The 26,995-nt window shown below is 44.0% G+C and overlaps 1 protein-coding gene across 3 annotated transcripts in view; it reads right to left on the reverse strand.

The window, feature by feature from the left end:
• The window catches only part of LOC139415887 (ubiquitin carboxyl-terminal hydrolase 12-like), a 356,199-nt gene that overhangs the window by 323,842 nt on the left and 5,362 nt on the right, over positions 1-26,995 (reverse strand). The window contains exons 2-12 of one of the 3 annotated variants that reach the window (XM_071164032.1): positions 26,084-26,164; positions 25,682-25,821; positions 25,505-25,578; positions 25,108-25,382; positions 24,688-24,764; positions 24,380-24,463; positions 23,107-23,304; positions 18,188-18,266; positions 6,908-7,555; positions 4,130-6,563; positions 1,931-4,017 (exon numbers count right to left, since the gene is read on the reverse strand). In XM_071164032.1, coding sequence (XP_071020133.1) covers positions 7,454-7,555; positions 18,188-18,266; positions 23,107-23,304; positions 24,380-24,463; positions 24,688-24,764; positions 25,108-25,382; positions 25,505-25,578; positions 25,682-25,821; positions 26,084-26,164 — 1,110 coding nt within the window. In that variant the 3' untranslated portion in view covers positions 1,931-4,017; positions 4,130-6,563; positions 6,908-7,453. Of the gene's footprint in view, positions 1-1,930; positions 6,564-6,907; positions 7,556-18,187; positions 18,267-23,106; positions 23,305-24,379; positions 24,464-24,687; positions 24,765-25,107; positions 25,383-25,504; positions 25,579-25,681; positions 25,822-26,083; positions 26,165-26,995 lie in introns of those variants that run through there. The other 2 variants (XM_071164031.1, XM_071164030.1) reach the window with 2 other exon arrangements.

The raw sequence follows: 26,995 nt of genomic DNA on the forward strand, positions 1-26,995 counted from the left end.
CAGACCTACCTGACCTACCTATAGATGGAGAGAGAATGCTGTGTACAGACCCACCTATAGATGGAGGAAGAATGCTGTGTACAGACCTACCTATAGATGGAGAGAGAAAGCTGTGTACAGACCCACCTGAAGATGGAGAGAGAATGCTGTGTACAGACCGACAGTTAAAGTCAGAAGTTTACATACACTTTAGCCAAATACATTTAAACTCAGTATTTCACAATTCCTGACATTTAATTCTAGTAAAAATTCCCTGTCTTAGGTCAGTTAGGATAAACACTTTATTTTAAGAATGTGAAATGTCAGAATAATAGTAGAGAGAATTTATTTCAGCTTTTATTTCTTTCATCACATTCCCAGTGGGAGAGAAGTTTACATACACTCAATTAGTATTTGGTAGCATTGCCTTTAAATTGATTGACTTGGGTCAAACGTTTCGGGTAGCCTTCCACAAGCTTCCCACAATAAATTGGGTGAATTGTGGCCCATTCCCCCTGACAGAGCTGGTGTAACTGAGTCAGGTTTGTAGGCCTCCTTGCTCGCACAAGCTTTTTCAGTTCTGCCCACACATTTTCTATGGGATTGAGGTCAAGGGCTTTGTGATGGCCACTCCAATACCTTGACTTTCTTGTCCTTCAGCCATTTTGCCACAATTTTGGAAGTGTGCTTGGGGTCATTGTCCATTTGGAAGACCCATTTTCGACCAAGCTTTAACTTCCTGACTGATGTCTTGAGATGTTGCTTCAATATATCCATATAATTTTCCTCCTCATGAAGCCAACTATTTTGTGAAGTGCACCAGTCCCTCCTGCAGCAAAGCACCCCCACAACATGATGCTGCCACCCCCGCGCTTCACGGTTGGGATGGTGTTCTTCGGCTTGCAAGCCTCCCCCTTTTCCACCAAACATAATGATGGTCATTCTGGCCAAACAGTTCTATTTTTGTTTCATCAGACCAGAGGACATTTCTCCAAAAAGTACGATCTTTGTCCCCATGTGCAGTTGCAAACCATAGTCTGCCTTTTTTATGGCGTTTTGGAGCAGTGGCTTCTTCCTTGCTGAGCGGCCTTTCAGGTTGTCGATATAGGACTCGTTTTACTGTGGATATAGATTATTTTGTACTAGGAGACAGAACACATTTTCTTCCTCCTTCCTGAGCGGTATGACGGCTGCTTGGTCCCATGGTGTTTATACTTGCGTACTATTGTCTGTACAGATGAACGTGGTACCTTCAGGCATTTGGAAATTGCTCCCAAGGATGAACCAGACTTGTGGAGGTCTACAATTTTTTCTCTGTGGTCTTGGCTGATTTCTTTTGATTTTCCCATGATGTCAAGCAAAGAGGCACCGAGTTTGAAGGTAGACCTTGAAATACATCCACGGGTACACCTCCAATTGACTCAAATTATGTCAATTAGCCTATCAGAAGATTCTAAAGCCATGACATCATTTTCTGGAATTTCCCAAGCTATTTAAAGACACAGTCAACTTAGTGTATGTAAACTTCTGACCCACTGAAATTGTGAGACAGTGAATCATAGGTGAAAAAATCTGTCTGTAAACAATTGTTGGAAAAATTACTTGTCATGTACAAAGTAGATGTCCTAACCGACTTGCCAAAACTATAGTTTGTTAAAATATTTGTGGAGTGTTTGAAAAATGAGTTTTAATGACTCCAACCTAAGTGTATGTAAACTTCAGACTGTACCTGAAGATTGAGAGAGAACCCGTGTATAGGCCCGTGTATAGGCCCGTGTGTGTATAGGCTACAAGAGACACACCTGTTATAGCAACTTCTACTTTATGATAACCTCTTCCTTACCATGTGAATGTAGTATTTTGTCACTTTTTAAAATGTTGTATGCATGTGTATTAGTGTTCTTATCACTTTAAGTTGTGTTGAAATTAACACAACACTTGTTCCATGAGGTACTTGTTAAACGAATATTTAGATCCTTCACCTTTTACTATTCTATACTTTAACAAGCCAGAGTCCCTCAAGGTGTAGCTAAACCTTGACGTTTGTCTATTTTTTTGACAGTTGTAGGATACAAGTATTAAAATGTACAATTGTTGCTTCGTCATTCTTTTTTTTTTAATACAAATGGGGGGGGGGGGAAATATCTTCAAGGGGTTAAACCAGATCTCCAAAGACCAACAAGGGTCGTTGATTCCCAGCTTTGTGAAGCGAGAAGACGTCGGTCAGCATTCAGGTCCCTAATGTGAAACGTTTGGGGGAATTTCTGTAGCCTTTTCTTTTGATTGTCGTGTAGTTCTGGAAAAGACGTGACTGTAGAACACAGACAGGAGTCAGTAGAGAACGCAGCAACATGGGAGAAGAGAACATCTCATTTTAACCGGTAAAAAAAAGCTGTACATGTTCGTCAGTACTTATAAAATGTACAATGTAACAGAACTAGCACACAGAGAAAAGACTGAGAGGAGAAGAAGAAAGGCAGTTCAAGTGGTTTTCTTCCTCCCCATCGAACACCAGTAGTTCATTTACTGGACACCTTTTATTCACCATACCAAGCTTCACTGCACCTGGGCCGAGACCACTCTTACCCCCAATACACACTGCACCTGGGCCGAGACCACTCTTACCCCCAATACACACTGCACCTGGGCCGAGACCACTCTTACCCCCCAATACACACTGCACCTGGGCCGAGACCACTCTGTACCCCAATACACACTGCACCTGGGCCGAGACCACTCTGTACCCCAATACACACTGCTCCTGGGCCGAGACCACTCTTACCCCCAATACACACTGCTCCTGGGCCGAGACCACTCTGTACCCCCAATACACACTGCTCCTGGGCCGAGACCACTCTGTACCCACAATACACACTGCTCCTGGGCCGAGACCACTCTGTACCCCCAATACACACTGCTCCTGGGCCGAGACTACTCTTACCCCCAATACACACTGCTCCTGGGCCGAGACTACTCTTACCCCCAATACACACTGCACCTGGGCCGAGACCACTCTGTACCCCCAATACACACTGCTCCTGGGCCGAGACCACTCTTACCCCCAATACACACTGCACCTGGGCCGAGACCACTCTGTACCCCCAATACACACTGCACCTGGGCCGAGACCACTCTGTACCCACAATACACACTGCACCTGGGCCGAGACCACTCTGTACCCCAATACACACTGCACCTGGGCCGAGACCACTCTGTACCCCAATACACACTGCACCTGGGCCGAGACCACTCTTACCCCCAATACACACTGCACCTGGGCCGAGACCACTCTGTACCCCCAACACACACTGCACCTGGGCCGAGACCACTCTGTACCCCAATACACACTGCACCTGGGCCGAGACCACTCTGTACCCCAATACACACTGCTCCTGGGCCGAGACCACTCTGTACCCCCAATACACACTGCTCACTTTCTCAATGTGTACTCCAACTTAAATCACTTTGTACAGAAGAGCAGAATCAGGTTCAATTCCATTTACATCCATGGGTAATTAAATAAGTGAAGTGGACATCCATCGAACGAGTCTCCCATGTCAAGTTTAGTTGACTGGCATTTGAAATGGAATTGACCCCACTCTTTTTAATATAGTTTGGTTAGAAAGATAAAATAACCCTGTGAAGTCATTCAAAAGAAGAAGATTGTACAAACAGAGCATATTGGCTTTGCATCATGATTATTTATAAAAAAATGTATTTAGTTTGGCGAGGGAGTGCTGTCATATTGGCCAGGTAGTATATCTAGGACCAGGGAGTTTTCCCTAAACTTGGGCCCTAGATATTAGTTAGTAGCTATTACTAGGGTCCAGAGTTTTTCCTGGTTAGGTCACGAGGTCAAGAAAAACGCTAGACCCAAATTGAACATTAGCGATCAAGTTAACGCATGGACCTCTATTTCAAGCAATTAATTATACCACAATAATATCTTATATTTACACATGGTAAATGTGTGTTCCAAACAGTACCTTATTCCCTATTTAGTGCACTACTTTTGACCAGAGCCCTATGGGTAGTGCACTACTTTAGACCAGAGCCCTATAGGAAAACGTGGTCAACAGTAGTGCACTACTTTTGACCAGAGCCCTATGGGTAGTGTACTACTTTAGACCAGAGCCCTATGGGTAGAGACCTACTTTAGACCAGAGCCCTATGGGTAGTGCACTACTTTAGACCAGAGCCCTATGGGTAGTGTACTACTTTAGACCAGAGCCCTATAGGAAAACGTGGTCAACAGTAGTGCACTAAATAGGTTGCCATTTGGAACGGAACATCTCTGTTTTATTACCCCCAAATAATTCCAAACCACATTCATCTCAGATGCCTACACAAGAATGGTAGGACTAAATTAGTCAAATATACATATATATATTTAAGACACATCTAGGAAAAAGTCAGCATAACATTCGTAAATAATTATACTTAAATAAAAACAACAGACCCTAGTTTTAATATTGGTTGTTCCCCATCCTGTTTAACATCACTTTCCATCTCATCCATTTTATGAAGGTGCGGTGGTATGGGTGCGTCCCGATATTCCCATTCTGGTGCACGGGGCTCTGGTCAAAATCAGTGCCCTATATAGGGAATAGGGGTGTCATTTGGGACACGATGTGTCAGCACATTTAAGGAAACAGAACAGCTGAAAACCCCTTTACAGACTGATCTGTGGTCTGTTTTAGAGGGTTTCCAACCTAATTGGTCAAGTTGAAGAATAATGGTAAAGGTAGATCCCACAGATCCTAGATCTGTGCCTGGGGGTCAACTTCAACCTGAACCTAAAAAGACCCAACAGCTAAAATGACCTTTGAACTCCTTTCATACATGGAAGGGCTGAGTCACAATAGTTTAACGCAGTGTCCTCTCCTCTAGTTTCCTTTCCTTCATCTGCGCTGATGTGAAAGGACTGGACTGGGGAAAGCAAATACCCAGTGTTTATACATCACTGCAGACAGAGAGGAGATGGAGAAGCCCCGTTAGAACCAGGAAGTAAAACAGGATTCATTACAGACCAGTGTTTATACATTACTGCAGACAGAGAGGAGATGGAGAAGCCCCGTTAGACAGAACCAGGAAGTAAAACAGGATTCATTACAGACCAGTGTAGTGTGTCGGTAACATATGAAGCTGCTAGAGCTGAACAGTATTTACGGACCATTAGGCTGCATTTCATGTCCCTCTAAGCTAGGCTTGAATACACACTACAGAAAGCTGTTTTTCAGTACTGTGTCCTGCTCTGTCTGTCTGTGTGTGTGTGTGTGTGTGTGTGTGTGTGTGTGTGTGTTCGCAGGTCACTTACTCCGAACACAAAAATCAACCCAAGTGTGTTGGCCGTGTGTGTGTGTGTGTGTGTGTCAATCGCACTGTCAGCAATAACCTATAAAGAAAGAAAGGGGGCAAACCACTGTTTAATACACACACACAAGAAATAGGGTATCCTTTGTGACTCAGAGAGAGTGAACCATATAGGCTCTGAGGACTGTACTAGGGATTACTAGGTAGATAGTAGCCTGTAGGCTAGAGGAGTGTACTAGGGTTTACTAGGTAGATAGTAGCCTGTAGGCTAGAGGAGTGTACTAGTGTTTACTAGGTAGATAGGTCTACAGTAGGCCTAAGTTAATGAGTTTAACTCTCCCACACTCCAAATGCGCCTATGAGACCCTACAAGCCAAAGTAAAAAATAGTGCACTATGTAGGGAATAGGGTGCCATTTGTGGTGCAGATATATAACTAGTACTGGTCAGGATAGGTTGAGACCCCAGGACCTGTGTACGGGCCAACCAATGAGAAGCCAGTTCCTTACTGTACATTCAACTTAACACAGGACCCACTCTAGTCCTAGCTAATATAATATATAAAACACCTCCCATGTCAGAGCTATGGATCAGGACCTGTATTCATAAAACCTCTGATCTAGGATCAGGTCCCTGTCCATAAGAATCTGATTGGTTACAATCTACATGGCCAAACCAATACTCGATGAGCACTCCTACTCAGAGAAGCTTTATGAACAGTGGGCCATATTCCATGTTGCTCCCTGTTGATAAATCAGTTCCGTTCCAAAATCTGCACTAGCATACTACTTAGAATATATTGGGCATGCATACTTAGCAGTGTGCTGGTATAGATATTGGGACGTAGCCTATAAAGAGTGAAGTTAGTTACTCCAACTGGCAGTGTAACACATATTTAACATGACCAAACAACAGCTATGTTTGGTTAACTTGTGCGTTCAAAAAAACAACAGGCTCTGATTGGAAGGTTCAGATCAGGTGACAGGAAGTGGAGGAGCTAAATGAGAACCTACTCCATATCTAGTGCAGTACGTTTGGAGTGCACTAGATAAATAAATAGGGTGCCATTTCAAACACTGCCATTGACACCAATGGAGGAACTTGCTTGATTAGGAGACAGACAACATACATATGTGGTTGGCAGGCGTTTTGTAGTGTGTGTGTGTGGTGTAGTTTGCTGTTGTTGCCAGAGGGGCGCTAGAGAGCACACGTGTCCCTTTAAAAACAGATATTTGTGCAGCTTTTGGCATCCAAACCATAACCAGATGTGGCCTGCTGAGCTGCAAAAAGGGACCAAACTCTTCTTCTCTCCACCCCACTCTCCAAACCATAACCAGATGTGGCCTGCTGAGCTGCAGAAAGGGACCAAACTCTTCTTCTCTCCACCCCCCTCTCCAAACCATAACCAGATGTGGCCTGCTGAGCTGCAGAAAGGGACCAAACTCTTCTTCTCTCCACCCCCCTCTCCAAACCATAACCAGATGTGGCCTGCTGAGCTGCAGAAAGGGACCAAACTCTTCTTCTCTCCACCCCCCTCTCCAAACCATAACCAGATGTGGCCTGCTGAGCTGCAGAAAGGGACCAAACTCTTCTTCTCTCCACCCCCCTCTCCAAACCATAACCAGATGTGGCCTGCTGAGCTGCAGAAAGGGACCAAACTCTTCTTCTCTCCACCCCCCTCTCCAAACCAACAACAACAAAGAAAAGGACAACATCCTGGAAATGGCAGCTCTACTTCTCATCCGAACCAACTGCTGTTTAACATCACCGCTGTGGCACTATGTACGACAAGGACACCAGTAATGACGACACTATGTAAGCGGCGAGCTAGCCAAGCAAACATATCTTCTAATCTACCGTCAAATCATAGAGAGAGAAAGACCATCAGGACGATCTTGACTAGGATGATGATGACTATGACGAAGCATAACAATCCCTGGTCGCTGATCTTCTTCTCCAATGAAGTCATATCCTGTCACACTGATGGGTTGCTCGGCCATCGTTGGCTCCTGTCTGCTGAAGATCCTGCATCCGTCTTCCTGGTGCTCCACAGTGCAAAGCTCTGCTGTAAAGCCTGAATATTTATAACGGATGGTGGGCTGGGCGGGGCCTGTGGCAGCCCAAGCCCCTCCCTATGCTGAGTCCAAATCCCATTGGCTGGTTCAGTCCCGGGACTGGTAGAACAGGATGTAACCGGACTCAGAGTTCTTGGAAATGTCCGACGTTAGACCGTAGAACTCCTCGATCGCCTGGGCGTCGATTTTCTATAAAGGAGGAGAAGGTAAGAAGAGGGAGGAGTTTAAGATTAGAAAAGGACAACAGACATAACCTATTATTCACCATATGTTTTCAGGCGTATAGCGACATAGTTCACCGTATATACTTTCTGAATGCCCTGTATATATAGTTCACCGTATATACTGTCTGAATGCCCTGTATATATAGTTCACCGTATATACTGTCTGAATGCCCTGTATATATAGTTCACCGTATATACTGTCTGAATGCCCTGTATATATAGTTCACCATATATACTTTCTGAATGCCCTGTATATATAGTTCACCGTATATACTGTCTGAATGCCCTGTATATATAGTTCACCGTATATACTGTCTGAATGCCCTGTATATATAGTTCACCGTATATACTTTCTGAATGCCCTGTATATATAGTTCACCATATATACTGTCTGAATGCCCTGTATATATAGTTCACCATATATACTGTCTGAATGCCCAGTATATATAGTTCACCATATATACTGTCTGAATGCCCTGTGTATAGTTCACCGTATAATTCACCATATATACTGTCTGAATGCCCTGTATATATTGTTCACCATATATACTGTCTGAATGCCCAGTATATATAGTTCACCATATATACTGTCTGAATGCCCTGTATATATAGTTCACCGTATATACTGTCTGAATGCCCTGTATATATAGTTCACCATATATACTGTCTGAATGCCCTGTATATATAGTTCACCGTATATACTGTCTGAATGCCCTGTGTATAGTTCACCGTATATACTGTCTGAATGCCCTGTGTATAGTTCACCATATATACTTTATGAATGCCCTGTATATATAATTCACCATATATACTGTCTGAATGCCCAGTATATATAGTTCACCATATATACTGTCTGAATGCCCTGTGTATAGTTCACCGTATATACTGTCTGAATGCCCTGTGTATAGTTCACCATATATACTTTATGAATGCCCTGTATATATAATTCACCATATATACTGTCTGAATGCCCAGTATATATAGTTCACCATATATACTGTCTGAATGCCCTGTGTATAGTTCACCGTATAATTCACCATATATACTGTCTGAATGCCCTGTATATATTGTTCACCATATATACTGTCTGAATGCCCTGTATATATAGTTCACCGTATATACTGTCTGAATGCCCTGTATATATAGTTCACCATATATACTGTCTGAATGCCCTGTATATATAATTCACCATATATACTTTCTGAATGCCCTGTATATATAGTTCACCATATATACTTTCTGAATGCCCTGTATATATAGTTCACCGTATATACTGTCTGAATGCCCTGTATATATTGTTCACCATATATACTTTCTGAATGCCCTGTATATATAGTTCACCATATATACTGTCTGAATGCCCTGTATATATAGTTCACCATATATACTTTATGAATGCCCTGTATATATAGTTCACCGTATATACTGTCTGAATGCCCTGTATATATAGTTCACCATATATACTGTCTGAATGCCCTGTATATATTGTTCACCATATATACTTTCTGAATGCCCTGTATATATAGTTCACCATATATACTGTCTGAATGCCCTGTATATATAGTTCACCATATATACTTTATGAATGCCCTGTATATATAGTTCACCGTATATACTGTCTGAATGCCCTGTATATATAGTTCACCATATATACTGTCTGAATGCCCTGTATATATAATTCACCATATATACTTTCTGAATGCCCTGTATATATAGTTCACCATATATACTTTCTGAATGCCCTGTATATATAGTTCACCGTATATACTGTCTGAATGCCCTGTATATATTGTTCACCATATATACTTTCTGAATGCCCTGTATATATAGTTCACCATATATACTGTCTGAATGCCCTGTATATATAGTTCACCATATATACTTTATGAATGCCCTGTATATATAGTTCACCGTATATACTGTCTGAATGCCCTGTATATATAGTTCACCATATATACTGTCTGAATGCCCTGTATATATTGTTCACCATATATACTTTCTGAATGCCCTGTATATATAGTTCACCATATATACTGTCTGAATGCCCTGTATATATTGTTCACCATATATACTTTCTGAATGCCCTGTATATATAGTTCACCATATATACTGTCTGAATGCCCTGTATATATAGTTCACCATATATACTTTATGAATGCCCTGTATATAATAGTTCACCGTATATACTGTCTGAATGCCCTGTATATATAGTTCACCATATATACTTTCTGAATGCCCTGTATATATAGTTCACCATATATACTTTCTGAATGCCCTGTATATATAGTTCACCATATATACTGTCTGAATGCCCTGTATATATAGTTCACCGTATATACTGTCTGAATGCCCTGTATATATAGTTCACCGTATATACTTTCTGAATGCCCTGTATATATAGTTCACCATATATACTGTCTGAATGCCCTGTGTATATTGTTCACCATATATACTGTCTGAATGCCCAGTATATATAGTTCACCATATATACTGTCTGAATGCCCTGTATATATAGTTCACCATATATACTGTCTGAATGCCCTGTATATATAGTTCACCGTATATACTGTCTGAATGCCCTGTGTATAGTTCACCGTATATACTGTCTGAATGCCCTGTGTATAGTTCACCATATATACTGTCTGAATGCCCTGTATATATAATTCACCATATATACTGTCTGAATGCCCAGTATATATAGTTCACCATATATACTGTCTGAATGCCCTGTGTATAGTTCACCATATATACTGTCTGAATGCCCTGTATATATAGTTCACCATATATACTGTCTGAATGCCCTGTATATATAGTTCACCATATATACTTTATGAATGCCCTGTATATAATAGTTCACCGTATATACTGTCTGAATGCCCTGTATATATAGTTCACCATATATACTTTCTGAATGCCCTGTATATATAGTTCACCATATATACTTTCTGAATGCCCTGTATATATAGTTCACCATATATACTGTCTGAATGCCCTGTATATATAGTTCACCGTATATACTGTCTGAATGCCCTGTATATATAGTTCACCGTATATACTTTCTGAATGCCCTGTATATATAGTTCACCATATATACTGTCTGAATGCCCTGTGTATATTGTTCACCATATATACTGTCTGAATGCCCAGTATATATAGTTCACCATATATACTGTCTGAATGCCCTGTATATATAGTTCACCATATATACTGTCTGAATGCCCTGTATATATAGTTCACCGTATATACTGTCTGAATGCCCTGTGTATAGTTCACCGTATATACTGTCTGAATGCCCTGTGTATAGTTCACCATATATACTGTCTGAATGCCCTGTATATATAATTCACCATATATACTGTCTGAATGCCCAGTATATATAGTTCACCATATATACTGTCTGAATGCCCTGTGTATAGTTCACCATATATACTGTCTGAATGCCCTGTGTATAGTTCACCGTATATACTTTCTGAATGCCCAGTATATATTGTTCACCATATATACTGTCTGAATGCCCTGTGTATAGTTCACCATATATACTGTCTGAATGCCCTGTGTATAGTTCACCGTATAATTCACCAGTGCATTCGGAAAGTATTGAGACCCCTTGACTTTTTCCGCATCTTGTTAAGGGACACCCTTACTAACATGTATTCATTTATTTTTTCATCATCAATCTACACACAATAATGACAAAGCAAAAACAAGCCATTATTTTATTGCAAATGTATTTTTTTTAAAATAAAACAATACTGAAATATGACATTTACATAAGTATTCAGACCCTTTACTCAGTACTTTTTTTGAAGCACCTGGCAGCGATTACAGCCTTGAGTCTTGGGTATGACGCTACAAGCTTGGAACACCTGTATTTGGTGATTCTCTCATTCTTCTCTCCTCGAAATCTCTGTCAGGTTGGATGGGGAGCGTTGCTGCACAGCTATTTTCAGGTCTCTCCAGGGATGTTAGATCGGGTTCACTCAAGAACATTCAGAGACTGGTCCAGAAGCCACTCCTGCGTTGTCTTGGCTGTATCCTTAGGGTTGTTGTCCTGTTGGAAGGTGAACCTTTTTCCCAGTCTGAGGTCCTAAGCGCTCTGGAACAGGTTTTCAACGATCTCTCTGTCCTTTGCTTCGTTCATCTTTGCCTCAACCCTGACTTGCCTCCCAGTCCCTGTAGCTAAAAACATCCCCACAGCATGATACTGCCACCACCATGCTTCACCATAGGGATGGTGGCAGGTTTCCTCCAGACGTGACACTTGGCATTCAGGCCAAAGAGTTCAATCTTGGTTTCATCAGACCAGAGAATCTTGCTTCCTTGGTCCGAGAGTCTTTAGGTGCCTTTTGGCAAACTCCAAGCGGGCTGTTATGTGCCTTTTACTGAAGAGTGGCTTCCGTCTGGCCACTCCACCATAAAGGCCTGATTGGTGGAGTGCTGCAGAGATGGGAGAACTTTCCAAAAAGACATGTGCAGTGAAGCTCCCCATCCAACCTGACAGAGCTTGAGAGGATCTGCAGAGAAGAATGGGAGAAACTCCCCAAATACAGGTGTGTCAAGCTTGTAGCATCACACCCAAGATGACTCAAGGCTGTAATCGCTGCCAAAGGTGCTTCAACAAATTACTGAGTAAAGAGTTAATAAAGAGAGCCCCGTGTGTAAAGAGAGCCCCGTGTGTAAAGAGAGCCCCGTGTGTAAAGAGAGCCCCGTGTGTAAAGAGAGCCCCGTGTTTAAAGAGAGCCCCGTGTGTAAAGAGAGCCCCGTGTGTAAAGAGAGCCCCGTGTGTAAAGAGAGCCCCGTGTGTAAAGAGAGCCCCGTGTTTAAAGAGAGCCCCGTGTGTAAAGAGAGCCCCGTGTGTAAAGAGAGCCCCGTGTGTAAAGAGAGCCCCGTGTGTAAAGAGAGCCCCGTGTGTAAAGAGAGCCCCGTGTGTAAAGAGAGCCCCGTGTGTAAAGAGAGCCCCGTGTGTAAAGAGAGCCCCGTGTGTAAAGAGAGCCCCGTGTGTAAAGAGAGCCCCGTGTGTAAAGAGAGCCCCGTGTGTAAAGAGAGCCCCGTGTGTAAAGAGAGCCCCGTGTTTAAAGAGAGCCCCGTGTGTAAAGAGAGCCCCGTGTGTAAAGAGAGCCCCGTGTGTAAAGAGAGCCCCGTGTGTAAAGAGAGCCCCGTGTTTAAAGAGAGCCCCGTGTGTAAAGAGAGCCCCGTGTGTAAAGAGAGCCCCGTGTGTAAAGAGAGCCCCGTGTGTAAAGAGAGCCCCGTGTGTAAAGAGAGCCCCGTGTGTAAAGAGAGCCCCGTGTGTAAAGAGAGCCCCGTGTGTAAAGAGAGCCCCGTGTGTAAAGAGAGCCCCGTGTGTAAAGAGAGCCCCGTGTGTAAAGAGAGCCCCGTGTGTAAAGAGAGCCCCGTGTGTAAAGAGAGCCCCGTGTGTAAAGAGAGCCCCGTGTGTAAAGAGAGCCCCGTGTTTAAAGAGAGCCCCGTGTGTAAAGAGAGCCCCGTGTGTAAAGAGAGCCCCGTGTTTAAAGAGAGCCCCGTGTTTAAAGAGAGCCCCGTGTGTAAAGAGAGCCCCGTGTTTAAAGAGAGCCCCGTGTTTAAAGAGAGCCCCGTGTTTAAAGAGAGCCCCGTGTGTAAAGAGAGCCCCGTGTGTAAAGAGAGCCCCGTGTTTAAAGAAAGGCCCGTGTTTAAAGAGAGCCCCGTGTGTAAAGAGAGCCTAGTGTGTAAAGAGAGCCCCGTGTGTAAAGAGAGCCTAGTGTGTAAAGAGAGCCCCGTGTGTAAAGAGAGCCCCGTGTGTAAAGAGAGCCCCGTGTGTAAAGAGAGCCCCGTGTTTAAAGAAAGGCCCGTGTTTAAAGAGAGCCCCGTGTTTAAAGAGAGGCCCGTGTTTAAAGAGTTAGTTAGCAAAGTTCGTGAGGGGGGGGGGGGGCGTGGTAGGGGCGTGGCCAATGGCACAGTTTTAGTGGCCCTCTTAGCCGCAGAGACAAAATGTTGCTGTTTTAAAGCTAGTTTCCTGAAATTCTACACATTTTGGTTTGGCTTATGCAGTGTTCTTATCAGAGTGACTCAAACAGAAATGAAACGGGGGACGCAGGACATGACATTTTTTTATTCTCCCGTCTAGTTTTTATTTTTGTGATTGTTAGTTCTCAAAGATTCTTATTTAAAAACGATAAAGCTCCATTATATTTTCTACATACTTAATATCTGGATATCTGGATTTAGTTGTTTCAGTTTACACTGAAAACATTTTACCATCCCCCAAGAAATAACAAATAAAAATCACACACATTGATTTATTGATTTTTTCTCTTTGCAGCGGCGGTGCGCTGCTGCTAAATGCATATAGGGGAAACACTGGATCTAGGCTCAGCCTACTGACACTAAACCTTAACCATTCAAAGGGGAAACCCAAACCTGATCCGAGACCAGTGTCTTGGAGTTAACATGTTACCAAGCCCAGCGGAAACTCCATCACTCAGCCAGATCCTGCACGTCCACCAGTTGTTCAGATGGGACTCTTTCCCATAGTGGAAAAACCCCTAGACACTGATCTTCGATCAGTTTTGAATTCTCCTTTCTAATGATTACACTGGGAAAACCCAGTAAGCTGATCCTAGAGCTGTGCCTATTGGAAGCATCTACACCGAATGGAAAAAGCAGGCCCCTCGATGGCTATAACATACCACTGTGGGTACATTTGAAACTGAGCCATAAACTACTGTTTGGTGCCAGGTTTCCTCCAGACGTGACGCTTGGCATTCAGACCAAAGAGTTCAATCTTGGCTTCATCAGACCACAGTGCTTAAGGTGCCTTTTGACAAACTCCAAGCGGGCTGCCATGTGCCTTTTACTGAGGAGTGGCTTCCGTCTGGCCGCCCTACCACAAAGGCCTGATTGGTGAAGTGCTGCAGAGATGGTTGTCCTTCTGGAAGAAGGTTCTCCCATCACCACAGAGGAACTCTGGACCTCTGTCAGAGTAACCATTGGTCACCTCCCCGAATAAGGCCCTTCTCCCCCGATTGCTCAGTTTGTCCGGGCGGCCAGCTCTAGGAAGAGTCTCGGTGGTTCCAAACTTCTTCCACTTAAGAATGATGGAGGCCACTATATTCTTGGGGACCTTCAATGCTGCAGGAAATTTTTGGTACCCTTCCCCAGATCTGTGCCTCGACACAATCCTGTCTCGGAGCTCTACGGACAATTCCTTTGACCTCATCGTTTGGTTTTCAGTCAACTGTGGGACCTTATATAGACAGGTGTGTGCCTTTCCAAAACATGTCCAATCAATTGAATTTACTACAGGTGGACTCCAATCAAGTTGTAGAAACATCTCAAGGATGACCAATGGAAACAGGATGCACCTAAGCTCAATTTTTTGAGTCTCATTGCAAAGGGTCGGAATAATTATGTAAATAAGGTTTGTTAATTATTTTAAATAAATTAGCAAAAAAATTGTTTTCTCTTTGTCGTTATGGGGTATTGTGTGTAGCAGGTTGAGATGGAAACAGATGTAATACATTGTAGAATAAGACCAACATAATAAAATGTATAAAAAGGGGTCTGAACACCATCAGCGTACATGGCTCTGCGTGGACTTCTTACTATTTGACGTGGGCTGAAAGCCTTTCAACAGACACAGAGTAGGCCTGCTTCACTTTTTACAGGGGGTGAAGTAGTTCATCCTGTGCTATGACTGTGTGAGAGACAGAGACTACCATACGCACAACCCCTACAGCCCGTCACACACCTTTACCCTTTCTCTCCCACAATCCTCCGGTCTACTAACTCATCTAAAACTGCTATTCCCAGTCTCATGGTATTCCCAGCGTCTCTCCCGCTCCCTAAAATCCTCCATTATTCCCACAGCCACCAGGATCTATCTGGGTCGACCAGAGCAGGAGCACGGCATTCCAGACACACCATTGGGAGCAACAATCTAACAAATACTTCTAGCGTTTTCTCTAGCTTGCCTGGAGTGCCAGATGGGTAGGATTTGCACTCCTTGAGAGCATTTAATTGGTTCCATTGTGCCAGGCAAGCATATTCAGCCCAGATAAAGTATTTGAAACGATTGCAAATAGTACTTGAACCCAGGTCTGGTAGAAAGTGGGGGGGGGGGGGGGGGGGTGCAGCCTGGAATACCTGGTGGGTCTGTATGTATGAAAGTGGAGGGGGGGTGGACTGCAGCCTGGAATACCTGGTGGGTCTGTATGTATGAAAGTGGAGGGGGGGTGGACTGATGGATCTGTATGGATGCTGGGAATGAGTTAGTAGAATCTGAGATCTAATGGTTTACACTAGGAGTGTGAAAGTGATGAATTGTGTCAGTTGTTGACAACACATCATTATCGGAGGCGCCTGCAGAGACAGTTACTGCCTTGGCCGATCCGTAAAAACAACAGTTTATTTCACCGCTGCTAGCCTCCGGCAGACCCCATCTTTAACACCGGAATGGCCTCAAGGCATCCCAGCCTTTTGCTAGCCTCCGGCAGACCCCATCTTTAACACCGGAATGGCCTCAAGGCATCCCAGCCTTTTGCTAGCCTCCGGCAGACCCCATCATTAACACCGGAATGGCCTCAAGGCATCCCAGCCTTTTGCTAGCCTCCGGCAGACCCCATCTTTAACACCGGAATGGCCTCAAGGCATCCCAGCCTTTTGCTAGCCTCCGGCAGACCCCATCTTTAACACCGGAATGGCCTCAAGGCATCCCAGCCTTTTGCTAGCCTCCGGCAGACCCCATCTTTAACACCGGAATGGCCTCAAGGCATCCCAGCCTTTTGCTAGCCTCCGGCAGGCCCCATCTTTAACACCGGAATGGCCTCAAGGCATCCCAGCCTTTTGCTAGCCTCCGGCAGACCCCATCTTTAACACCGGAATGGCCTCAAGGCATCCCAGCCTTTTGCTAGCCTCTGGCAGACCCCATCTTTAACACCGGAATGGCCTCAAGGCATCCCAGCCTTTTGGGGCGTCAACATTCAAACGGCCTAATAAATACATTCAACATAGGCTATCGCAATAATAATCATTTGGTTGTGTTTATGAAGGTTACCTAGTAACAATAGAATACGAAACACATTTCTAAGAACACAATAGCAATTTCAATAGTTTGTTATAATAGGCTATATGTAGAAATGAGGGGGGGGGGGGGGGGGCATTTCAGTGTTCTACACCAGCACAAAGAAATTCATTAATTATCTTGTTTTATTTAACTAGGCAAATCAGTTAAGCACAAATCCTTATTTACAATGACGGCCTGCCCCAGCCAAACCCTAAGGACGCCACCCTATGGGACTCCCAATCACAGCCAGATGTGATACAGCCTGGAATCGAACCAGGGTCAGTAGTGACGCCTCAAGTACTGAGATGTAGTGCCTAGACCGCTGCGCCACTCGTGAGCCCCTGTTAAAGGCAGGTGTTAGAAAACATTATTAAAGTAAGAAAAAGGATTTCAAAAGAACAGAACAGCATATTTTAAGTTTTATCATGTTACTAGTCTGTGCTTAGTAGCGTAGTCTACTAAGGGGCGGCAGGGTAGGCTAGTGGTTAGAGCGTTTTTGAAACCTTAGAATCCAACTTTTCAATAGAAAACGACCAGTCACAAACCTCTGTAGGATCATTTGAAAAAAGTAGATTTTTTTTCTTTGTCAATTACCCACGCTGCTCTGCAGTCTCTTCCTTCACAAGGCAATTGATAATATTGTCAATTTATTATTGTCTTAAGGCTACAGCTATTATTGTGTGTGTGAAATTAGTTTCGATAGAGTTATGTCGTAGTTTCGATGGGCCATTGTCAGATGCAGCCAACTGTCGGGTGAGGGAATTGTAGGGGGGATGACATGTGGGGGGGGGGGTGACATGTAGGGGGGGGGGATGACATGTAGGGGGGGGGATGACATGTCATCCTAAAACTGCAGTTTGTGATATAAACATTCTACCAACGGTAGTTTGTTAAAGACTCATTTAGGAAGTCAAGGACCGAGGGGGACATGACAACAACAAAAATAGAGATATTACAATTTTTTAATTCAAATGATGTCCAAAATACGTCATCTGTGCTCTTAGTGTTAAACCATAATGAGAACCCAGTTTGAGTGTTACATGGGTGTACTATAGACTAATATTAGACTGAAGAAGAGAGAGAGAAGAAGAAAGGAGAGAGAGAGAGAGGAGAGAGAGGAGAGAAGAGAAGGAGAGAGAAGAGAAGGAGAGAGAAGAGAGAAGAGAGAGAGGAGAGAGAAGAGAGAGAAGAGAAGGAGAGAGAAGAGAAGGAGAGAAGGAGAGAAGGAGAGAGAAGAGAGAGAGAAGGAGAGAGAAGAGAGAGGAGAGGAGAGAAGAGAGAGAGGAGAGAAGAGAGAGAGGAGAGAAGAGAGAGAGGAGAGGAGAGAAGAGAAGGAGAGAGAAGAGAGAAGAGAAGGAGAGAGAAGAGAGAAGAGAGAGAAAAGGAGAGAGAAGAGAGAGGAGAGGAGAGAAGAGAGAGAGGAGAGAAGAGAGAGAGGAGAGAAGAGAGAGCGGAGAGAAGAGAGAGAGGAGAGAAGAGAGAGAGGGGAGAAGAGAGAGGAGAGAGAGAGGAGAAATAGAGGGTGGGAGAGAGATACTGAAGAGGTCAATCCCTCCTTACCTCTACGATGTCATCATCAAACAGGAGCCAGAACCCATGACTCTTCACTATGGTGATGTAATGACCACGGTTTGGACCACTGTGGACAGAGAGAGGAAAGTATTCACACCCCTCGACTTTCCCCACATTTTACATTACAGCCTGAATTTAAAACTCATTCAATTGAGATTGTGTCACTGGCCTACAAACAATGTCAGTGGATTTTTGTTTGTTTTTGTGTTTACAAATGAATAACAAATGAAAATTGAAATGTATTGAGTCAAGTATTCAACTATTTTGTAATGTCAAGCCTAAATAACTTAAATAGTAAAATTAGCTTAACAAGTCACATAAATTGCAAGTGTTCAACATTATTTTTTTGAATGACTACCTCATCTCTGTACCCCACACACATACAATTACCTAAAAGGTCCCTCAGTCGAGCAGTGAATTTCAAACACAGATTCAACCACAAAGACCAGGGAGATTTTACAATGCCTCACAAAAGGGCACCCATTGGTAGATTAAAAATAAATTAAAATACATTTTAAAAACTGACATTGAATATCCCTTTGAGTGTGGTGAAGTTATTAACTCCAGTTGTGTATCAATACACCCAGTTACAACAAAGATACAGGAGTCGTTAATAAACCACTCAGGGATTTCACCATGAGGCCAATGGCGACTTTAAAACACTTAGAGTTTAATGGTGACAGGAGAACTGAGGATGGATCAACAACATTGTAGTTACTCCACAATACTGACCTAAATGACAGAGTGAAAAGAAGGAAGCCTGTACAGAATAAAAACATTCCAAAACATGCATCCTGTTTGCAAAAAGGCACTAAAGTAATACTGAGGCTATGGAACCCTGACCTGTTCACCTGTCCCAGACCTGTTGTTTTCAAATCTCTAGAGACAGCAGGAGCGGTAGAGATACTCTGAATGATCGGCTATGAAAAGCCAACTGACATTTACACCTGAGGTGCTGACTTGTTGCACCCTCGACAACCACTGTGATGATTATTATTTGACCCTGCTGGTAATCTATGAACATTTGAACATCTTGGCCATGTTCTGTTATAATCTCCACCCAGCACAGCCAGAAGAGGACTGGCCACCCCTCAGAGCCTGGTTCCTCTCTAGGTTTCTTCCTAGGTTTTGGCCTTTCTAGGGAGTTTTTCCTAGCCACCGTGCTTCTACACCTGCATTGCTTGCTGTTTGGGGTTTTAGGCTGGGTTTCTGTACAGCACTTTGATATTTCAGCTGATGTAAGAAGGGCTTTATAAATACATTTGATTGATTGAATGATTGATACTACAAACAAAATGTGACAAACAAATACATTTTATGCCCTGAATACAATGTGTTATAATCAACAACCAACTTGACAGATGATGAAGAATGTTCAAAATAATCATGGGCAAATATTGTATTTCCAGGTGTGGAAAGCTCTTAGAGACTTACCCAGACAGACTCACAGCTGTAATGACTCTTAGAGACTTACCCAGACAGACTCACAGCTGTAATGACTCTTAGAGACTTACCCAGACAGACTCACAGCTGTAATGACTCTTAGAGACTTACCCAGACAGACTCACAACTGTAATGACTCTTAGAGACTTACCCAGACAGACTCACAGCTGTAATGACTCTTAGAGACTTACCCAGACAGACTCACAACTGTAATCACTGCCAAAGGTGATTCTAACATGTATTGACTCTTATGAATACCTACGTAGGAGATATTTCTGTATTTTATTTCTAATAACATGATTTATTTTTGTCATTATGGGGTATAGTGATGTCATTATGGGGTATAGTGTGGTCATTATGGGGTATAGTGATGTCATTATGGGGTATAGTGATGTCATTATGGGGTATAGTGATGTCATTATGGGGTATAGTGTGGTCATTATGGGGTATAGTGTGGTCATTATGGGGTATAGTGTGGTCATTATGGGGTATAGTGTGGTCATTATGGGGTATAGTGTTGTCATTATGGGGTATAGTGTGGTCATTATGGGGTATAGTGTGGTCATTATGGGGTATAGTGTTGTCATTATGGGGTATAGTGATGTCATTATGGGGTATAGTGTGGTCATTATGGGGTATAGTGTGGTCATTATGGGGTATAGTGATGTCATTATGGGGTATAGTGTGGTCATTATGGGGTATAGTGATGTCATTATGGGGTATAGTGATGTCATTATGGGGTATAGTGTGGTCATTATGGGGTATAGTGTGGTCATTATGGGGTATAGTGTGGTCATTATGGGGTATAGTGTGGTCATTATGGGGTATAGTGTGGTCATTATGGGGTATAGTGTTGTCATTATGGGGTATAGTGATGTCATTATGGGGTATAGTGTGGTCATTATGGGGTATAGTGATGTCATTATGGGGTATAGTGTGGTCATTATGGGGTATAGTGATGTCATTATGGGGTATAGTGTGGTCATTATGGGGTATAGTGATGTCATTATGGGGTATAGTGTTGTCATTATGGGGTATAGTGTTGTCATTATGGGGTATAGTGATGTCATTATGGGGTATAGTGTGGTCATTATGGGGTATAGTGATGTCATTATGGGGTATAGTGTGGTCATTATGGGGTATAGTGTGGTCATTATGGGGTATAGTGATGTCATTATGGGGTATAGTGTGGTCATTATGGGGTATAGTGTGGTCATTATGGGGTATAGTGATGTCATTATGGGGTATAGTGTTGTCATTATGGGGTATAGTGATGTCATTATGGGGTATAGTGATGTCATTATGGGGTATAGTGATGTCATTATGGGGTATAGTGTGGTCATTATGGGGTATAGTGTGGTCATTATGGGGTATAGTGTTGTCATTATGGGGTATAGTGTGGTCATTATGGGGTATAGTGTGGTCATTATGGGGTATAGTGTGGTCATTATGGGGTATAGTGATGTCATTATGGGGTATAGTGTGGTCATTATGGGGTATAGTGATGTCATTATGGGGTATAGTGTGGTCATTATGGGGTATAGTGTGGTCATTATGGGGTATAGTGTGGTCATTATGGGGTATAGTGTGGTCATTATGGGGTATAGTGTGGTCATTATGGGGTATAGTGTTGTCATTATGGGGTATAGTGTTGTCATTATGGGGTATAGTGTTGTCATTATGGGGTATAGTGTTGTCATTATGGGGTATAGTGTTGTCATTATGGGGTATAGTGATGTCATTATGGGGTATAGTGATGTCATTATGGGGTATAGTGATGTCATTATGGGGTATAGTGATGTCATTATGGGGTATAGTGATGTCATTATGGGGTATAGTGATGTCATTATGGGGTATAGTGATGTCATTATGGGGTATAGTGTTGTCATTATGGGGTATAGTGTTGTCATTATGGGGTATAGTGTGGTCATTATGGGGTATAGTGATGTCATTATGGGGTATAGTGTGGTCATTATGGGGTATAGTGTGGTCATTATGGGGTATAGTGTGGTCATTATGGGGTATAGTGTTGTCATTATGGGGTATAATGTTGTCATTATGGGGTATAGTGTGGTCATTATGGGGTATAGTGTGGTCATTATGGGGTATAGTGTGGTCATTATGGGGTATAGTGTTGTCATTATGGGGTATAGTGATGTCATTATGGGGTATAGTGTGGTCATTATGGGGTATAGTGTGGTCATTATGGGGTATAGTGTTGTCATTATGGGGTATAGTGTGGTCATTATGGGGTATAGTGTGGTCATTATGGGGTATAGTGTGGTCATTATGGGGTATAGTGATGTCATTATGGGGTATAGTGATGTCATTATGGGGTATAGTGATGTCATTATGGGGTATAGTGATGTCATTATGGGGTATAGTGTGGTCATTATGGGGTATAGTGTGGTCATTATGGGGTATAGTGTGGTCATTATGGGGTATAGTGTGGTCATTATGGGGTATAGTGTGGTCATTATGGGGTATAGTGTGGTCATTATGGGGTATAGTGTTGTCATTATGGGGTATAGTGTGGTCATTATGGGGTATAGTGTTGTCATTATGGGGTATAGTGATGTCATTATGGGGTATAGTGATGTCATTATGGGGTATAGTGATGTCATTATGGGGTATAGTGATGTCATTATGGGGTATAGTGTGGTCATTATGGGGTATAGTGTGGTCATTATGGGGTATAGTGTGGTCATTATGGGGTATAGTGTGGTCATTATGGGGTATAGTGTGGTCATTATGGGGTATAGTGTGGTCATTATGGGGTATAGTGTGGTCATTATGGGGTATAGTGTGGTCATTATGGGGTATAGTGTGGTCATTATGGGGTATAGTGTGGTCATTATGGGGTATAGTGTGGTCATTATGGGGTATAGTGTTGTCATTATGGGGTATAGTGATGTCATTATGGGGTATAGTGATGTCATTATGGGGTATAGTGTGGTCATTATGGGGTATAGTGATGTCATTATGGGGTATAGTGTTGTCATTATGGGGTATAGTGATGTCATTATGGGGTATAGTGTGGTCATTATGGGGTATAGTGTGGTCATTATGGGGTATAGTGTGGTCATTATGGGGTATAGTGTGGTCATTATGGGGTATAGTGTGGTCATTATGGGGTATAGTGTGGTCATTATGGGGTATAGTGTGGTCATTATGGGGTATAGTGTGTAGATGGGTGAGATTTAAAAAATATATATAATCCATTTTGAATTCAGGCTGTAACACAACAAAAATGTAGAATAAGTCAAGGGGTATGAATACTTTCTGAAGGCACTGTACACATTTTGGACAGGGGTTAATGACCACGGCGTGGACCACTGCAGACAGAGAGGAACAGACATACCCATTATAGAGTTATCACAAAAGACTGTGCATGTCTATCAATCTGTGCGTATGCGTCTGTTCAAGTTACCAGAGAGAGAGAGACACACACACACTCTCTTTACCTTCCACAGTGGACGACCACGGCGACCAGATCGTACATGCGGTCGGGGTTGGTGGCGTCTCCTGAGGTGTTGAAGAGGCGGAGCTCCAGAGGGAAGACGACGCGATAGGACAGCTTGGTGTAGCGCTGCAGCTGGTCCATGTATTTAAACCTCTTCAGATGTAAGGCCAGGATCATAGGCAGCTTCTTCACACGCATCCTGACAACAACAACCATCAACAGTGTTACCGTTAGTAGGGCGGCAGCTAGCCTAGCGGTTAAGAGTGTTGGGCCAGAAACCGAAAGGTTGCCGGTTCTAAAGCCAAGAGCAAACTACATGAAAAATCTGCTGATGTGCCCTTGAGCAAGACACTTGACCCTAATTGCTCCTGTAAGTCTGGATAAGAGCATCTGCTAAATGACTCAAATATAAAATATAGTATTTGTGTTAATGTTGGGGTTTAAACGTCTTCAGATGTAGCACCAGGATCATCACATGCATCCTATATTCATTCGTACGTTACGACAGGAAGGCGATGCAGCAGGAAACTGCTCCGATGCTGTGTGTTTTAAGTGTGAATATTTCTCTTCCTTTTACATTTCTGTACCCCGGTCTGCATCTGGGAAATGAGCGCAGCTCAAGCTGTACACTGCTTTAGGTACTGCAGCCTTTCCATTCCTGCACCGCCCAAATTAAGTGGGCTTTTTTAGGGGGGAGTAGAGGCCTGGGCTGGGATGTATGGGGCCCTTAGTCGGAGTGTTTAAGTATTCGACCCAAGATACACAGCACCCCTCACACGCCTCTCCCTTATTTGACCTAGATGGCTTGTGTGCATGTATTGATATGTAGGCTGTGAGACGTTTTCAAACGTATGTAGTTCTGTCCTTGAGCTGTTCTTGTCTATTAATGCTCTGTATTGTGTCATGTTTCTAGTGGACCCCAGGAAGAGTAGCTGCTGCTTTCACAACAACTAATGGAGATCCTAATAAAATACACTAACAGAGATGATCAAGTCCACTTAATATCTGAACACGTACCAGGCCAAGCCACAGTTAGTACGTCAGCCAGTTGGTATACAGAGCTGTATTCAAACGAACTACATGACTCACTCTGCAGCATCAAAGTAAAAAAAACATAATGCACTTTTCAAAACAGACCATTTCTCCGAGCAACAACAGCGGCCATTTTTGTAGTGTCAGCCTGTATTTCCCAGCATGGAAAACTCCAGGCCTTCGTCATCATCTATGTCAAATCCACCTGCTGTCTAAATCCATTTTCAGACCAGCCAGCTCACCTTTTCTGTGCTTCCTGTTTACTTCGACACTGTTCACAGTAGTACTTGTATTCACTACATAGTGTCTCTGTGTTGCTGAAACCCCTGTGGAGAGAAGAAACAGTGACCTTTTCACTAACACTTTCTCCAATTCAACACAACTGTTTGGTCCAGATGTGCGTCTCACACAGAGAGAAAGAAGAAAGAGAGACAGAGGGGGGGTAGAAGTCATATCAGTGTGTCAGACCTCTGAGTGTGCCTGTCAAACTGACTGATGTAGGAACACTGAGGCAGCCAACACACACACACACACACACACACACACCTACCTGAGACAGTGTGTGATGGAGGTGTTTTGCTCAACATCTACAGACAGGTCCAGGAAGTCTTCGTCTTTACTGCTCACCTGGACACAGGCAGGACACTGGTTACATTAACTCTAAACACGGTACAGTATCAGGAAACAGCTCCTGGCCCTATTGATTTCCAGCATTTCAAATCCAATAACAGTCTCCATTTTGGCTCTCCTTCTCCTATTAAAAGTATTCGAAATCTGGCATAGGCAGACATCCATTAGAGCTTCTGGGCCTATTCATTTCCTTTATTTCAAATGCAATACCAGTCTCCATCTTGGATCTCCCCAACACAGTATAGTATTTGGAAACTGGCATAGCCTGGCCTCCATTACAGCTCCCTGCCCCATTCACCACCCTATTAACAGTAACCATCTTGGATCTCCCTCCACTTACAGCTTCACAGTTGAGGCAGCGCGTCTCGTTTGTTAGGGTTCCCTGGAAGATCTCGTGGACCCAGGTCTGCTGTGTCTTCTCCCCCTCCTCACCCTGTCCTCCTCCCGTCCCGCTGCTGCCCCCAACTCCTCCTCCTCCTCCTCCGTTCTGTAACAGTTTTCCATTCTGCTGTCTCTCCTGGCTCTTCTCCTCCTCCTGCAGCAGGTCAGCGATAGTGTTGAGGAGGTAGTTGAGGAACTCGTGGGCATCCTGTTGCATGTAGTTGTCAAACAGCTCTGGAGGGAGTGATGAAGGAGGAAGAGTTCTGAACCGTGTCAGTTAATACACTTTCCTTATAGATACATTATTCTCCCCTCCCCCATCACTCCTCCCTCCCTCCCTCCCATCCCCCTCTCACCGTTTTCTTTCCTCAGACGTGAGATGAACTTCTTGGGAGGGATGACTCCCACCTTCTTCTTCTGCGTGGCGATGCTGTAAAAGATGTATCTATGTTTGGTTCCAAGCACCCTTTAAAATGGGTTCACACAAGAGGATAGGAGCAGAGCTGAGAGTTCAGAATATTCTCTCCCTTTACCTGTTGAAGAGGTCAGAAAGACAGGTGAGCAGTGACTCTTTACGTCTGGGCTGGACCTTGTAGGCCAAGACCTTCTCCCTGAACGGACGGCAGAAGTAGAGGGCCTGCAGCACCGAGTTACAGTAGCAGGTGTTCCCAAACTGGGGGAGAGGAAGAGAGGCAGAGATCGAGGAGAGAGGAGAGGCAGAGGAAAGAGGAAGAGAGAGAGGAGAGGAGCGGCATAGGAGAGGCATAGGAAGAGAGACAGAGGAGAGAGAAAGCACGTGATAAGTCTTGTGTTATGATTGTTGGCAAAAGTGTTACCATGATACTGTAACAATTGGTAAATATTGTGTAGGTGCAGGTGCATGCTGGGAAACTTTGACCAATAGCCATTGTTAATCTTGTTGTGTTGGTACTTACGTTGACCAATCCAAAGTAGTGTTCATTAACGGGAAACTGTTCTGGTCCAATCTCCTTCTCCAAAGCAGAGGCATTGGCGCCCTGGAAGAGAAAGTAAGTATTACAGGTACATTGATTTTAGCCATTTAGCAAGCCAACGCTGTGATCCAGGCAGGCCAAGCCGACGCTGTGATCCAGGCAGGCCAAGCCGACGCTGTGATCCAGGCAGGCCAAGCCGACGCTGTGATCCAGGCAGGCCAAGCCAACGCTGTGATCCAGGCAGGCCAAGCCAACGCTGTGATCCAGGCAGGCCAAGCCAACGCTGTGATCCAGGCAGGCCAAGCCAACGCTGTGATCCAGGCCGGCCAAGCCGACGCTGTGATCCAGGCAGGCCAAGCAGACGCTGTGATCCAGGCAGGCCAAGCAGACGCTGTGATCCAGGCAGGCCAAGCAGACGCTGTGATCCAGGCAGGCCAAGCAGACGCTGTGATCCAGGCAGGCCAAGCAGACGCTGTGATCCAGGCAGGCCAAGCAGACACCGTGATCCAGCCCGTATTCTAGGCAGGCCAAGCAGACACTGTGATCCAGGCAGGCCAAGCAGACGCTGTGATCCAGGCAGGCCAAGCAGACACCGTGATCCAGCCCGTATTCTAGGCAGGCCAAGCAGACACTGTGATCCAGGCAGGCCAAGCAGACGCTGTGATCCAGGCCGTATTCTAGGCAGGCCAAGCAGACACCGTGATCCAGCCCGTATTCTAGGCAGGCCAAGCAGACACTGTGATCCAGGCAGGCCAAGCAGACGCTGTGATCCAGGCAGGCCAAGCAGACGCTGTGATCCAGGCCGTATTCTAGGCAGGCCAAGCAGACACTGTGATCCAGGCCGTATTCTAGGCAGGCCAAGCAGACACTGTGATCCAGCCCGTATTCTAGGCA

Source organism: Oncorhynchus clarkii, chromosome 9 (genome assembly GCF_045791955.1).
Source record: "Oncorhynchus clarkii lewisi isolate Uvic-CL-2024 chromosome 9, UVic_Ocla_1.0, whole genome shotgun sequence".
In the NCBI taxonomy this organism is placed as follows: domain Eukaryota; kingdom Metazoa; phylum Chordata; class Actinopteri; order Salmoniformes; family Salmonidae; genus Oncorhynchus; species Oncorhynchus clarkii.